Source organism: Hyla sarda, chromosome 5 (assembly GCF_029499605.1).
Source record: "Hyla sarda isolate aHylSar1 chromosome 5, aHylSar1.hap1, whole genome shotgun sequence".
In the NCBI taxonomy this organism is placed as follows: Eukaryota; Metazoa; Chordata; class Amphibia; order Anura; family Hylidae; genus Hyla; species Hyla sarda.
Genome location: NC_079193.1, coordinates 341,270,877 through 341,284,592, shown reverse-complemented (window position 1 = coordinate 341,284,592; position 13,716 = coordinate 341,270,877). Strand labels below are relative to the sequence as shown.

General features: G+C 39.9%; 1 protein-coding gene and 1 long non-coding RNA gene across 10 annotated transcripts in view; one reads left to right on the top strand and one right to left on the bottom strand.

The window, feature by feature from the left end:
* ZFPM2 (zinc finger protein, FOG family member 2) overlaps positions 1-13,716 on the bottom strand; it is a 451,186-nt gene that overhangs the window by 364,526 nt on the left and 72,944 nt on the right. For 2 of the 8 annotated variants that reach the window (XM_056522564.1, XM_056522566.1), the window contains exon 2: positions 7,412-7,573. The exons of 2 other annotated variants lie outside the window; for them this stretch is intronic. In XM_056522564.1, the coding sequence (XP_056378539.1) occupies positions 7,412-7,573 (162 nt within the window). Of the gene's footprint in view, positions 1-3,618; positions 3,767-4,074; positions 4,097-7,411; positions 7,574-13,716 lie in introns of those variants that run through there. 4 more of the 8 variants (XM_056522569.1, XM_056522568.1, XM_056522572.1 and 1 more) reach the window with 3 other exon arrangements.
* Positions 3,701-13,716, top strand: part of LOC130274339 (uncharacterized) — a 79,806-nt gene continuing 69,790 nt past the window's right edge. For both annotated transcript variants that reach the window (XR_008844329.1, XR_008844330.1), the window contains exon 1: positions 3,701-3,801. This is a non-coding gene — a long non-coding RNA (uncharacterized LOC130274339). The remainder of the gene's footprint in view (positions 3,802-13,716) is intronic.

Below are 13,716 nucleotides of genomic sequence, written 5' to 3'. Positions count from 1 at the left end.
TGCCTAAACTTGTAATTCACCCTTACAAATAACATTAACATAAAAGAGTAGGAAGGGAAGAAGAAAGTTGATTATGATGAAGATGTTAATATGGGTTCTAGGTATTTATTCGCTGATCTATATAAAGGGGACACCTCGGAATTTTGATTCTATCTATTAGCGGTATGCTAGGCTTGGTTTCCACTTGGTTTTTATTTTTATACATTTTTTTTTCAAAAACGCCAATAACAACACTCATTCTGCTACATGGCGTTTTTTCTTTTTTTTTTTGTATTTCTTTTTTTTGGTGTGAAAACAACACTGCAGCCAGATGTTAGCTGCAAGTCAATAGGGAACTGCAAAATGCCATATCCAATTGGCGTTTTTCAGTTTGGCGTTTTTTTTTTTTTTATCCTTTTGGCGTTTTTCAGAAATTTTTGGCTCCTTGGCAGTTTTTCAAAAACGACCTCTTGGAGAAATCTTGGAGTTTTCCTCCCATAGAAGTCTATGGAAGTGAAAAAACACCAACAAAAACGCTGACTTAGCGATCGAAAAAAGGGATGGAGATACCTTTTTTTATAAAAATTTCGTAGGGTACCAAGATCCAGTAGTGATGGAAAAATTTTTATTGAACAACATTTATATGTATAACAACATTTTTATACATTTTTAGACAGGGATCATTTTAAGTGGGCGGGCAGGGAAATAAATATGTAGCCGACAATAATAAAAATCTAGAAAGGGGACATTTTTTTTTTTTATAAATAATTTTGTTAAACTTTTTATTAGTAATGTATTTTAATAATGTAAACGTATAGAGGAGTTGTTCGGCACTGCTATCTTCTGTACCTGGAAGCGGATGGACTCTAAGTCGCTGTTGCGGAGACAGGATACGGTGGTGCTCGGACTCACGTAGAATATGACATCAGTGCATAAGAAGACAAAGAAATGTCGGCACTCACCGGGTTTCCAATTCAGCAGATTTTATTGCACAATACTCACAGCCGTAGTACAATTCTAGGGGAGACGACGGATGGTACAAAGGGGGTACTACAGAGAGGCGATACCTGTGTTTCGCACTTAGTAGTGCTTCAACGGGCCTGAGGCCCGTTGAAGCACTACTAAGTGCGAAACACAGGCCCGTTGAAGCAGGCCCGTTGAAGCCTCAGGCCCGTTGAAGCACTACTAAGTGCGAAACACAGGTGTCGCCTCTCTGTGGTACCCCCCCTTTGTACCATCCGTCGTCTCCCCTAGAATTGTACTACGGCTGTGAGTATTGTGCAATAAAATCTGCTGAATTGGAAACCCGGTGAGTGCCGACATTTCTTTGTCTTCTTATGCACTGATATTTTAATAATGTGTTTAATAAAGTGTGTGTGTGTTTAACTTTTTTTCACTTTTTTTCTTTAGATTTTTCATTTTTTAGGTAGTACTACTACTACTCCCAGCATCGAACAGATTGCACCCGTTGCGATCCTCCTATATAATTTATAGAAGCCGGCTGCACGGCCGCTCTTCTCTGGTCTCCTGCGCTGTATTCTGCGATGTGAAGCTGAGCACAGCTCTGGGCCCCAACGTAATGGTGCCAGGAGGGGGGATCAATATATATATATATATATATATATATATATATATATATATATATATATATATATTATTTCTTTTTAAGTATACCCCAGACAACCCCTTTAACTGGTCACACAAGCAGGGCACTTCTTCATCCGTCGTACAATGAAGATGTACACAAAAAAGAACACAGAGCAGACTTCATGTCCAGTGAATACCCAGCTACCTAGACAATTGTTATTAACATAACCATTGCAATAACATCTAAAAATACAGAGAAACAAAGACTTCCTCAGCTTGCGGTTTCCGATTACATTCTGCATCTCTTGGCCCATGCTGCACTTTTAATGCCAGTAAATTTATTAGATTTCTATGGCTCATACTTAAAATCTTTTAAGATGCAATTGAAAGCATGAAGGAGATGATCACTTGGGTTTAAATGTATGTTAAACTTTTGCACGACTGGTTTCTGCTTTACCTTTAGGGTCACGGTGCGCCCAAAAGAATACACAAGTTGCCAAGCAACCGAGCGAGAGACGGCACCCAAGTTAAACATTTCATGAAAGAAGCATAAAATCTAGAACTGTGGTAGACCCGGAATAATTAAAGGAGATAACAAGGAAGATATTGTATAAATATACTTATCTATTGCTATAAACATTTCGTACTTTATCTCTCGAGTTAAAAATCACATATGACATTTATTATGTGGTTACCGACAGACATTTCTTAAAGGGAACTGTAAACTCGATAAAATGTTTTCTTTTTTTATATTTGTATTTGGCAAAGGGCAATGTAGATATAGTTTTATGTTATTCCCTATTTCTGTGAAGAAGCAATTGTTAGAATGGCCTTCGTCCTTCAATAACACCTAGGACTGTCCTGACAAAGGGTCCTCAAGGGAGGAGCTTATGAAATTTTATCCTATTCTTGGGTGGATAAGGGGGAAACATGTTCTGTGACTGGTTCAAATATTGGAAGGCAAAGGTGGAGAGATTGCAATTGTGTTCCACACCAACTAGGAAAACCATAACACTTCCCCTATGTTAGCAGTACACAGTGGCCTTGATTTACTTTTGTAAACCCGATATGTTTTGTTGGGTTTAGAGCAAGATTATGGCGCATTGCACCAGAATGTGTGCCATTTTATTGGGTAAAAAAAAAAGGGGGGGGGTGTCCATCGGGAAAATGGCGTGGCCACTGAAAAGGGGGTGTGTCCCTGATATTTTCACATAAAAATCGACATATTTACTAAGGTTTCCGCAGAAAATGTGCTGGATTTGAGCTGAGGAAAACCAGACAGATCAGAGCATGTGTAACAAAAAGCTAAATGTAGGGAAAAGTGCAAAATGTAGGGAAATCTTAGTAAATACTGTGGGAAAAAATTGTAGGGAATAAAAACCCACAAAGAAAACTACACAACACTCTTCAGGACCAGTGTGTATGATGCTATGATTTAGTACTATGTTTCGGAAGCATGTAAGCTACTAGTTGCCATGTACATATGGCAAATATATTGGATATATAATGGATAAATAATAGGAAGAACATGTAAGCACAGTTACACTGTAGCGCTAATGTATTTTTTGACATTATGGATCGCAAAATTATTTCATTTTAGTATCAATCTTCTTAAACAAGGCTTTGTCTTTTAATACTTTTACAATTTAACATTTTGGAGACTATAAATATAAAATGTTATTTAAGGTGTTATCCCATATATTCAAAAGACATCTCTTCTTGACAGCATAGGGGATAACTAAAGAATCGGGGGGATCCAACTATTGAGACCCCTACTGATCACAAGAACAGAAGTCAATTGCCCACCAAGTGAATGGAGCAGCAAAGTGCATGCTCAGTCACAGTACTATTAACTCTCTATGGGGCTTCCAAACAATGCTGACCACAGTGCTTGGCTATGTTCAGAAGTCTCATAGATAGTGAATTGACTGGTGGCCGAGCGTCTGCTTCATTCACTCGGGGCAACTGACCACAGCGGTTGGAATCCAACCTATCAGCCTATCATATACATATATTTAGGGTAGAATTTACAGGTATTTAGTAAACCCTCACCAGTTTAGGATCGGACTGCAGCTCCGAATTTACGCCTGTTAGCAGGCGTGAATTGTGGTGCATTCAGTACTGTGGAACCGCACTCAGTTCCTGTGAAGCCCTGCCCCTTTATCTCCAAGCCCCACCCACCTGGGTGGTCACAGATCAGGCAAAAGTCACAAACTTTTGCACAAATCAGCGAAGGTAGCTCATTTAAAAAAAAAAAAAAAAAAGAAGACAGCACCCCAGATGTACTCAGGTTGTGTGTGGTATTGCCGCTCCATTCCATTGAAGCGAATGAAGCTAAATTGTAATACCACACACAATCTGAGGACGGAGGTGGTGCTGTTTTTGGAAGAAATGCATTTTGTTTTTCTATTCCTTTGTTATGCACATAGGGATACCATATATGTGGGGGTTACTTCATGCTACATGTATTTTGATAAATTAAATATAATGGGGGAGATTTATCAAAACCTGTGCAGAGGAAAACTTGCCCAGTTGCCCATGGCAACCAATCAGCAGGCTTCTTTCATTTTCATGAAGGCCTGTGAAAAATGAAAGAAGCGAACTGATTGGTTGCTATGGGCAACTGGGCAAGTTTTCCTCTGCACAGGTTTTGATAAATCTCCCCCATTATACTACAAGTATGACTTAACAGGCATAAACAAGACAGCCCAGGGGGACTTTGTCAGGCCCAGGGCTGTCTCCATGGTGACAACAGCCCCAGTATTTTCAGGATTGGTCAGAAAGGGGTTAAATAGTGTGCCAGGCCAGACATCATCATCTAGCACTGGTTTCAATGGATAACTGTCACCCCACCGGGCAGCAAGGCACCGCCAGAGCCTGTAAACAGACGTCAGGCTGCCCTGTTGTCAAGGCAACCTGACACCGCTGGTGGCTGCCAGGAGATCTGTGGTTGCCAATGGCAACCAGTATTTTTTATGTAAAAATGGCTGTCCCCCATGACTCACAGCTCGGATGTCTGTGTACACAGAGAGAGTATACAGATATTCTGTGAGAATTGCGCTTGCAGCCATCTTTTATTGATTTTTATTAAATAAGCTTCAATTCCGCAAGTGTGCATGTGGAATTCTGTACTGTAAACAGACGCTTATCCAATCCTGTACTTTAGGACATTGGTCTCCAACCTGAGGCTCTCCAGCTGTTGCAAAACTACAACTCCCAGCATTCCCGGACAGCCATTGGCAACAACTGGAAAGCCATAGATTGGAGACCACTACGTATATGCAAAATCAGTGGTCTTGAAACTGCAGCCCTCCAGCTGCTGCAAAACTACAACTCCTAGGATGCCTGGACAGCCAACGGCAGCTGGAGAGCCACAGGTTGGATACCACTTTTCTAAAGTACAGGATAGGTTAAGGACATGTTTACACTATAGAATTTCACTTACACACTCATGGAATTGGAACTAATTTAAGAATTGAACCCTAGAAATAAGCAGAGGCTATCTGGGCATGCTGAGAGTTGTAGTTTTGCAACAGTTGGAGGGTTGGAGATCCAAGAATAGTCCACAGAAAGAACTGACATGTCAATTCTTCCGGCAGAAGCCGTAATCGGAATTTCCGCAGCGGATGTTACCGCCCTTGGAAACTCCGCCATGTGCAAAGTGCAGAAGAATCCCATTGAAAACAATGGGACTCTGCTGCAAGGAAATTTCTGCTCGGAAATTCCGACATGGGAACGAGGCCTAATAAAGAACGCAGAGTTTGTCCTATAGCCGTAATGCTTTATATATACCATTATCTGGTAGTAGTTGTTTTTAAAGTTCCAAAAAAAGGAAAAAAAAAAAAGTTTACAGGTCCTTTGAAGCAGAATGGTACGTTGGTGGTGCCGGTGGCCTGTGTCATAAAGGAATACTAATTTACATAAAATTCCATCATTCCATAACAACATATAGGCAATTAGTTAATATTCTGTGGTTAAACCTGAATAAGTAAGAAATGTTCAATGGATGATTGGGGTTTGGTCCATATTTGCCAAGAAAAACAATTAAAGGAGAACTATCATGCAGAACAACTTATCCCCTATCCCGGCAGTCAGACCCCCGTGGTCTCCTGCATGGTACCTCAGTTCTCCCCATGCATGGAGCATGTTGACCCCCGCACGAAATGGCAACCGACACGCCCCCTCCATGTACCTCTATGGGAGAGCCGGATATACCCGAATGCTGTATCTCCGCCTCTCCCATAGATATACATGAAGGGTGCGTGTCGGTTGCCGCTTCGCACTGGGGAAAGCCAGGGTACCGTGTAGAAGATTTCAGGGGTTCCCAGCAGTCGGACCCCCGCAATCAGACACCTAGACTATTGGATAGGGGATACGTTGTCCTGCATGATAGTTCTCCTTTAATTATACTTTGTGATTCACCATGTATGAACTAGATGAATGTTTTCCAACCAGTGTGCCTCCAGCTGTTGCAAAACTACAACTCTCAGCATGCCCAGACAGCCGTTGGCTGTCCGGGCATGCCGAGAGTTGTAGTTTTGCAACAGCTGGAGGCACACTGGTTGGGAAACACTGGACTAGATCTAGGTAAAGGAAATCTTTTATCCAAGGCTACACCTAAAAGCTTCATTTCAGCTGTCCGGGTAGAGTCGAGCGAATCTACAGAATTTTAAGCCAAATTTAAAGGGGTGCTTAAGTGGAAAACAATTTTTTTTAAATCAACTGGTGTCAGAAAGTTGACCAGATTTGTAAATTACTTCTATTTAAAAATCTTAACCCTTCCAGTACTTATCAGCTGCTGTATGCTCCACAGGAAGTTCTTTTCTTTTTTAATTTCCTTTCTGTCTAACCACAGTGCTCTCTACTGACACCTCTGTCCATGTCAGGAACTGTCCAAAGCAGGAACAAATCCCCATAGCAAACCTATCCTGCTCTGGACAGTTCCTGAGATGGACAGAGGTGTCAGCAGAGAGCACTGTGGTGTGACTGAAAATTCAAAAAGGAAAAAACTTCCCCTGGAGCATACAGCAGCTAATATGTACTGGAAGGATTAAGAATTTTAAATAGAAGCAATTTACAAATCTGATAGATAGATATGAGATAGATAGATAGATAGATAGATAGATAGATTTGGAATAGATAGATAGATAGATATGAGATAGATAATAGACAGATAGATAATAGACAGACAGACAGACAGACAGACAGATAGATAGATATGAGATAGATAGATAGATAGATAGATATGAGATAGATAGATAGATGTATATGAGATAGATAGATATGAGATAGATAGATAGATATGAGATAGATAGAAGATAGATATATAGATATTAGATAGATAGATAGATAGATAGATAGATATGAGATAGATAATAGACAGATAGATAATAGACAGACAGACAGACAGACAGACAGATAGATAGATAGATATGAGATAGATAGATAGATAGATAGATATGAGATAGATAGATAGATAGATAGATGTATATGAGATAGATAGATATGAGATAGATAGATAGATATGAGATAGATAGAAGATAGATATATAGATACCGTATTAGATAGATAGATAGATATGAGATATATAGATATTAGATAGATGGATAAATAGATAGATAGATAGATAGATAGATGTATATGAGATAGATAGATATGAGATAGATAGAAGATAGATATTAGATAGATAGAAAGATGGATATATATGAGATAGATAGATATGAGATAGATAGATAGATAGATAGATGAATACATATGAGATACATAGATATGAGATAGATAGATAGATATGAGATAGATAGATAGATATGATATACATATTGTTGTACTTTGTATGATACATTACCTTTATTACAGAAATATTCCTCATCTTCACAGGTCATGTTTTCTGGTTCAAAATCTGTTGTAAAACTTTCTTCCAGTGGAAATTCTTCCTTTGTGATGATATTATCATTTTCCTCGGATACACAATCTTCCTCTTCATCCTCAATAGCATCTTCCAGAGGCCCTTCAAGTACAAACAATGTATATATTACGAATAGTCATAAGATATACAAGTTGGAAGTGTCACTACTTTTGCTTTTCTACCTTTTGATATAGGGAGGAATTTTCTGAGACCGACATTTCACAAGTCTTGAGTAAATTGACATATTTATTAAGAGGTGCAGGCCTCCTAACCAATCCGGCGTATCAGTGGCTGCACCATGCTAGGAGCTGACATAGATTTGGGCCCGTTTGTAGGTGTAACTTTTATTAAATCTGACTTTTTAACTCCAGAACATTAGTATAGATGGTCCATAATTGAAGTATTCTGATAAAAACACATCCCTTATCCTAAGGATATGGGATAAGTGTCAGATCTTAGGGGGTCCGACCACTGGGACCCTTCATGATATCCCGTATGGAGCCGCGGCTCTCCTCCTGAATGGGGTGTGTTCCACCACTGCACGAAGCGGCAGCCGACAGGCCCCTCAATACAGATCTACAGGAGAGCTGCATTCGGCAATCTCTGGCTCTCCCATAGAGCCATATTGAGGGGGGCGTATTGCTCGCTGTTTCCTACAGTGGTCGTCACATGCTATTTGGACGGAGAGCCAGGGCCCCTTATGGGAGATCACGGGGGTCCCAGTGGTGGACCCCTCGTGATCTGAAACTTATCCCATTTGTTTAGGATAGGGGATACGTTTATATCCCCTAACCTTTAACTCCTTTAACCCCCTAGATAAGTGGTCTCCAAACTGTTGACCTCCATCGGTTGCAAAACTACAACTCTTGCCACTGCCTTACATTATCATGTAACTTTAGTTAAAAAATCTACTTAACAATGATCTCTAACTTGTGGCTGCTAGTGTTGCTCGCGAATATTCGCAATGTGAATTTTATTCGCGAATATTGCATATTCGGGAATCCGCGAATATTCGCAAATATAGCACTATATATTCGTAATTACGAATTTTTTTTTGTTTTGTTTTTCACAGTACACATCACAGTGATCATCCCTCTCTGCTTCCAGCTTGTGTGGTGTAAAGAAGGCTCCAATACTACTGTGTGAGTCTGGCGTACAAATTTTCGCATATGCAAATTTTCGCTTATGCAAATTTTCCCATATACTAATTCTCGCATTCGTGAATTTTCGCATATGCAAATTTAGCAAATATATGACGAATATTCGTCCATATATTCGGAAATATCGCGAATTCGAATATGGCCTATGCCGCTCAACACTAGTGGCTGCCGGAAAGTATATCTCTAACTGCTTTCAATACAGAGTAAGATGGCTTCCCCATTATCATGTGCCAGAAATGTATACAAAAATACAGCCTGGAAATAACAGATTGGGAGATTGCTACTATTACTGCTGAAATTAAAGACCTTTTGTAATATGGTTGTTTACATTTTTTTGAATATTTAATGAAGAAAATGGCTTCTGAAAATCCCACCACTTGGGGCCCCTATACCTACTGGGACACTAACTGGTCCTGCAGCAACATGAGGCTTGTCCATGAGTCATGGACAAGAGATGACTAATGGACAGTGCTGCATGAGCAGACACACCAATCACCTCCCACCACCACAAGGAGGGACACGCCCCTCTCACCTGAGAGGATTTCTAACACTGTGAGCTAATGAAAAGAGGGATTTTTCTAAAAAAAAATTGGTGATAGAGGCATAAAAATTAGATGTACATGGTCAAGATTAGGTACTGAGTATCACATTTATTCATTATTTTTTTTGTGTGGGATATGACAGGTACACTTTAAGAATTTAACCGTTTTTAACCTATCCTTATAGTTTAAATGCATTAGGACACAAAAAAAAAAATCTTTTGGATCAATTCATCAAAATCTATGCACTATGTAAACCAAAGCCATAAAAGTTTATGAACACAAATTACCTACTTTAACTGCACAAGTCATAAAGGAGAGAGAATTCCTACCCACTTAGAAAAATGTAAGTATCGTTTTACTTGAAGCCACAGGAGATACTTCACGTATCCACCACCACTAGGACGCTATATCCCAAACCACTTTGGTGTTATGACTGCAGCAGACACTTCATTTTACATACAGTAATGAGATGTCACCGACTAGTGCTTTATATTTTGTTCTATGATCATAGACAGAAACAAACTGCTACATTATATCAGTGGAACAGAAGTTTTTCCTTTGTCTTTTCGTACTAAGTCTCATTGGGTTCTAACTTTCAAGAGTAAGTCACAAACAATGGGCTGAGCTCTAATATACTCAAACTATTTGACCTAGTGGAATGGAGAGCAAAAAAAAAAAAAGGGTCTCGCTGAGCCCTGCCGTCTGGTAAAACAGGTAACCACGGTTACACAGGACAGGATTTATTTTAGAAGAAATAGAATAGACAACATACTCATGTACACCGTCCTCAGGTCCAACATAAAAGCACTATCTGGCACGTGCCTGGCCCTGAGGAAGGCGTAAGTGAGAATCAAAACATGTTAATTCTATTTCTTCTAAAAAAAAAAAATCCAGTCCTGTGCAACGGTGGTGGCTAAGATTTCCTGTATTACCAGAAAGCAGCGCTTAGCAAGATCCCCTTTTATGCTCTCCATTCCATTTGTTTCCATATCCGCACCCCAGGGTAAACGGATCGGGCCCTTTGAGCAGAACACTGGGGAAGATTTATCAAAACCTGTGTAATGGAAAACTGGAGCAGTTGCCCATAGCAACCAATCAGATTGCTTATTTAATTCTCAAAGAGGCCTGTGAAAAATTAAAGAAGCAATCTGATTGGTTGCTATGGGCAACTGCACCACTCTCTACACAGGCTTTGATAAATCTCCCTCACTGTGTATACCTTAAGACCTATGTGCCTTTGACAGATTTGTGTCTATCCTCTTGCATAATCCTTTATATAAGATTAATACAGCACTTTAGGTGCGGTGGTAGGTTAAACACAACCTAAGGGAGTGCTCTTTTGTCATTTCCTCCTTTTGTTTGACCTATTGTTACTGTGATCAATGACTTAACTGAAAACACTGATACCTAAGATACATAATCCTGAGCATACCAAGGATACAGTGATCCCTCAACTTACAATGGCATCAACTTACAATAGTTTCAACATACAATGGTCTTTTCTGGTCCATTGTAAGTTGAAACCAGACTCAACATACGATTCTATGGACAGATCTGTGAAATGTGTCAATGGCCGGAAGAACCGACCAATCAGAATGGGCAATCACTGGTACAACCCCTGTATTACTGAAGTGCATGCACTGACTGGTGTCTGTTAGCGCCCCCTACAGTTCAGGGAGGTATTACATGTTCTGTACTCTTTACCTGTGCGAGGGTTAGCTGCTCCTTTGGACACCAGGTGAGGGCGGCTCCATGTTACTTTTTTAGGACACTGTGTACTGAACAGGACCCTGAAGAAGCTCCTGTCCTCTACATAGACCAGTGTTTCCCAAGCAGGGTGCCCCAAGCTGTTGCAAAACTACAACTCCCAGCATGCCCGGACAGCCAAAGGCCGTCCGGGCATGCTAGGAGTTGTAGTTTTACAACAGCTGGAGGCTCCCTGCTTGGGAAACACTGACATACCGTGATTTGCAGCTCCCAGCAGATCTTTATTACTTTTATATGTAAGGATTTGCTTTATTTATATTAGTTTTCTACTTATTTTTATTTATCCTCACTTTTTCCTATTTTTGGATGACATTTTGGTGCCTTTAGAACCAATTACCAGGTTTCCATAGACATACAATGGTCTCAACATACAATGGTCGTCCTGGAACCAATTAATATTGTAACTTGAGGGTGCACTGTATTTAGCAGTACAGAGAGGGTTGAATGAAGGTAGGTGCAGGTTCTCTCCCACATATTAGGATATTGGGGGGGGGGGGGATTTATCAAGACATTTAGAAAGCTTTTTAAACAGCTTTTTTTCTCTGGTTGTCACACAAAATGTTGCACAATGGGTCCGTGTGACTTTTTGTGCGACAATTGCTTTAGAAACGTTTCCATGATTTTTACCCATCTAGAGCAGTTTGTGCAGTGGTCACTGATTTACTAAGTGCGAATGTCGCTAAATTGTAGCAAAAACCCAGAAATAGACGGTTTCTCAGGTCAATTCAGCCCGGCCCTACATTTTCTGTGCGACTTCTGAGTCAGGATATATGCGACTTTTCACACAAAAGTAGCCCATCCGCACGAAATCTGCGACTTTTTTAGAAGTTGCATCAGTGAAATTCATCAAAGTCTGAGCGCTATTTGATAAATTTGGCACAAGTCCGCAACTATTCCCGCAACTTTTGTGCTCTAAAACAGTTAAGAATTCACACCACTCTTTGTAAATGTATAATAATATGTATTTAATATACCCTGGAGATTAGATAACACTGATCCAGACAGGACCCTAAAACAACTTTGGCCCTCATTTACTATTTTAAACCCGACTTGTTTTGTTTGTTTTTTTTGGCGCATCTTTGTTTGCGACATGTCGCAGACATCGTGCGCCAGTCTGCGACACGATGCGACATTTTTTCCCGACGGACCCGATGTGGATTCTCCCAAACCCGAAAAAGGGGCGTAACCCGACATTTCTGAGCTTTCCCACGTATTTATAAAGGTTTCCAACCTGAATTTGTTGAATTGTTGTGGATTTTTTCCCCGACAACTCAGAGGAGTTGGAAACCAAAACCAACAAAAACCAAGTGCGACAAACAGGATGCGACATAATAATAAATACCAGGGGAAAAAGCAGTCGGGTAAGAAAGCAACATAGACTTACAACCCGATTTTCTAAGTAAATGAGGGCCTTTATGTTTTACGGAGGCAGCTTCATTGTCACCAATTGTGAACTAATGGGGAAAATATGTCTTGGCACCTTTGATTTCAAGATAAGAAGATGAGGAGGTGTCAGGAATTTACTCATCATCCTCTCCCTATGGTAATAGACATGGTGCCCATATGTCAATAGTTCTGTAAGTTCTTTTCAGCGAAGAATAGAACATTTGGTGCTGTTCTTCCCATCAGAATGATGGACGCCATAACGGAACCCAACAGACCCTATTCTAAAGTAATACTGTATGTTTCTGATGGATTCACCATGGCAGGGGTGTAAACAAAGACAAAGCTTCAGCTTACTTATACATTTCTTAACAGCTACAGTGGAGCAAAAAAGTATTTAGTCAGCCACCAATTGTTCAAGTTCTCCCACTTAAGAAGATGAGAGAGGCTGTCATTTTCATCATAGGTATACCTCAACTATGAGAGACAGAATGAGAAAAAAAATCCATAAAATTACATTGTCCGATTTGTAAAGAATCTATTTGCAGATGATGGTGGAAAATAAGTATTTGGTCAATAACAAAAGTTCATCCCAAAACTTTGTTATTTACCCTTTTTTGGTAATGACAGAGGTCAAACATTTTCTGTAAGTCTTCACAAGGTTTTCACACACTGTTGCTGGTATTTTGGCCCATTCCTCCATGCAGATTTCCTCTAGAGCAGTGATGTTTTGGGCTGTCGCTGGGCAACACAGACTTTTAACCCCCTCCAAAGGTTTTCTATGGGGTTGAGATCTGGAGACTGGCTAGGCCACTCCAGGACCTTGAAATGCTTTTTACAAAGTCACTCCTTCATTGCCAGGTGGTGTGTTTGGGATCTTTTTAAGTGGAAGAACTTGCACAATTGGTGGCTGACTAAATACTTTTTTTTCCCAACTGTATATCTTACAGCAAGCCTAGGGCTTGAGTTAAGAGGACAAGTGAGGAAGGACCCCATGTATATCATCGAAATAGCTTGATAAGTAATGTTGAGTGTGAATATTCGAAATGTGAATTTTTACCGCAAATATTGGCACTTCACAATTTCGCGAATATTTAGAATATAGATATATATATATATATTCTTAATTATAAATATTCATTTTTTGCGAGCATGTCTATATATGCGAATAGGCATATATATGCGAACACATGCAAACATGCAAATGTGAATATGCAAGTATATGCGGACATGCAAATATTCGTGAATATCGGCACTTCCAGTCAGAGTACACTGATCCCTCCCTTCTTCAGGTAAAAGATATGATCGTGCATGTGCACTATGCGAATTTCAATACGAATTTTCACATAAAAAAAGAACATAGTGAATATGCAAATTTCGTGAATATAGGACG